This window comes from Ciona intestinalis, chromosome 10 (assembly GCF_000224145.3).
Source record: "Ciona intestinalis chromosome 10, KH, whole genome shotgun sequence".
Taxonomy (NCBI): domain Eukaryota; kingdom Metazoa; phylum Chordata; class Ascidiacea; order Phlebobranchia; family Cionidae; genus Ciona; species Ciona intestinalis.
Genome location: NC_020175.2, coordinates 476,817 through 479,943, shown reverse-complemented (window position 1 = coordinate 479,943; position 3,127 = coordinate 476,817). Strand labels below are relative to the sequence as shown.

The window sequence follows — 3,127 nt, the reverse complement described above, 5'->3', positions numbered from 1 at the left end:
TTACGTATATACTGGTTTCTTTTATTGATTCGTTTAAAAAATAATACAGTGTAGCAATCACAATGACTTTAAAAGTAATCAAACAAATTCTAACATTATTGTTCATGCCTTTGTTTTAAGCTGCAAAGCGACATTAAAAGGCCTCTAACAAAAAACATTACTATAAATGTCCAACACAACTGCTGTTTAATGCTTTTTATGTTAGAAAATTAATTGCAACTAAACTTTTGGACAAAATTTAAAATATATGGTTTTGTAATATCACTTCTGTTCACTTGGAATTAGATGAACATATTTACACAAAAGTTTACAATTAGTGAACATATTATTGAACAATCAAGATATTTACAAAAGATTAAAACTATTCCAACAAGGAAATACATTGAGGTGGTTTTAAATACAGCGAAATGAAAGTTACATATTTTGTTGATTAATTTACTTGCTATTTTAGTTGAGACACCTTGGCACCAATTTATTTCTCATTTGGAAGAAATGTTATGACTTATTATGTTACTTAAAATGAAGACTTATAAGTGGAATAATTAAATTATAACACATAAAATTAATCAAAAACTGATGATGTCTCAACAATATTGAGAGACATTCCATTTCCTGACCAACTGGTTTGCCTTGGCTTTGCGTTTCCATTTACTGTTGGTTTATTAACCTCTGTAGGTTTTTTTGTTGAAATGTTTTTGGCCCAGATAGGCTTTGTATTTGCACCATCTTGTTGGAATCTCGACATTGCATTTTTAAACGTGTTTTGTCCACCTGGCCTAATTGAGTTCTGAGCTGGAGCAGGTTCGTTAAATCTTCGGACTGTATGCAGAGCAGCGGCGGCTTTGACGATGTCAGCGTTATTGATTGGTTCTTGCGATACAACCTCAACTGGTGGTGGGGGCAGAGCAGATTCTGTAAAAAAAGAAACATTAAGAAATATGAATTAAAATATATTTTTCATAAAAAGTAAGAAGTACAAAATTTTTTTCTTAAAAAAAAAAAAAATTATAAAAGTATTAAAATTAAAAATTCCAACAAAGATCTTCCACCTTCAATAGATTCTTTTAATCTTGCAGCAGCTTCCAGCTTCATCTCTCTTTCAACTTCTTTTCTTAATTCCTCTTTTATTCTTGCCTCCATTTCTGCTTTCTCCTCTGCCTTTCTTCTTTCTTCCATTTCTTCCCTCAACCTCTCTTCTTCTCTATTTCTTTCTTCTTCTCTCATTCGTTCTTCTTCTTCCATCTGCTCTCTCCTTTCCTGTTCAAGCTGGGCTTTTACTTCTTCTCTTAATCGAGTTTCAATATCTTCTTTCGTTTCTTCCACCATTTCCTCTTTGATGTCTTCAACCAACTCTTCTCTTATCTCTTCCTTAAGCTCATCAATGATGTCTTCCCTTTTATCCTCCTTGTATTCATCAACAATATCCTCCACAATTGCTTCAGCCACTTCTTCCCTAATTATCTCGGATTTCATCTTTTACTTCTTCTCTGACATCAATGACATCATCAACTATATTTTCGCGAATTTCTTCTTTCAAATCTTCAGCAAGATCGTGTCTCATATCCTCTTTAACTTCTTCCTTGATTGCTTCTTCAATTGCATCTTCTATTGCGTCCTCGATTTTATCTTCCACCCGATCTTCAATTTCATCCCTGATCTCTTCAGCAACTTCTTCTTTCAAATCTTCTTGGAATTCATCCGCCACCACTGCCACAGCAGCGGCTGCAGCGAGTTCCTCCAAAGCTTCTTCTCTTTGCTCCTCAAGCTGGTCTTCCATTTTGTCTTCCACTGCATCAGCAATTTCTTCACGGATTTCATGTCTGATCTCCTCGTTCAGCTCCTGCTCATCTTCTGGTGGACCCGGGAAATCAATAACAGGAGGATCAAGATGTTTCTACAGAGAAATAGATTCTTTTGAATTTTCATAGGAATAAGAAACATTAATGGGCATTAAAACAAAATTGCAATAATGTATAGCAAATTTTAAAATAGGTAGCATATCTCAAATGAAGTTTTCCAAATTTTGACATATCACCTTTTTTGCAAATTTATTTATTTTTTCCAGACCTTATTTTATGTTAAATTACTTTTTCCCGACTAGCCTATAAGCATAATGCAAAACAATATAAGAGACATTTAGTCACTGTATTAAAATTTAGAACCACCACTGAATTTTGTGTGTTTGCTGGGACCTACTGTGTGTTTGCACTGATACCACAACTTAGGGAACAGATGTACTGATACCACAGCTTAAGGAACACAGCTCTAGTGTATAGTTAGACAAGATTTGAGTTTTACTGCTGTGTTTATCTGAGTGTGAGTTGAACCCAAAATCAGAAAATATATTGGAACAAGAAAGTAGAGCACCAATGAACTAGCACATAATGAAATCGTCGTCGAAAAAAGTTTAAATATGCACGCATTGTACTGTTTAACAATAAAAAAGATTCACAGGCGAGCCCCAAGAAAACAGTAGAGTATGCTTGGTGTAAACATGTAAACCACACTGATTAAAGTAAGATATATACAAACCTCATCATCTGCTTCAGCATGAACACTTGCAGCAGCTTCCACAAGTGAAGATGTTGAAGATTTGGTCTCATCTGTTTTAAGTAAAAATATATTAAATTTAAATGTGATTTTAACAATATTAATATTTGAGAATACTGCTAAAAAGCCTAGACTCTTAACCAAAAACCCCCTAGATATCACTGTTTTACTAAAAAGGTAGAATAATATTTGTACGTAAGTGTTCTGGTATAATTAAAAAATGTAATATGAGGGATCTATTTTATACACCTATTTACACTAATGAATGACTACAGCCTTAAATTGCCCTTTTTCTGTATGGTTGGCAACTTAAACAACATGTAGTGACCAGTTAAACACAAACAAACCATTTGCTTCCAACACAGCAGCAACCACAAGAAGTTTTGTTGTAATCTCAATATCTTTCTTCTTGTAATATACATCAGCTTTTTCATCAACCACTAAGAAAGTGATCTGGAGAATATGAATGAATAAATGTAACTTACTTTATCCTCGCGTGACCGGAAAATGACAGTCGTTATAACACGGGTTTAACACCTCGTGCCAGCTTACGAGCTACCATGTATGTTACTTTGTA

The 3,127-nt window shown here is 33.9% G+C and overlaps 1 protein-coding gene across 1 annotated transcript in view; it reads right to left on the bottom strand.

Annotated features, from left to right (window-relative positions):
* The window catches only part of LOC100186180 (multiple PDZ domain protein-like), a 9,553-nt gene continuing 6,426 nt past the window's right edge, over nt 1–3,127 (bottom strand). Inside the window, 5 exon segments of the mRNA XM_009861552.3 lie at nt 1–912; nt 1,050–1,454; nt 1,456–1,894; nt 2,533–2,603; nt 2,898–3,003. Coding sequence (XP_009859854.3) covers nt 563–912; nt 1,050–1,454; nt 1,456–1,894; nt 2,533–2,603; nt 2,898–3,003 — 1,371 coding nt within the window. The 3' untranslated portion in view covers nt 1–562.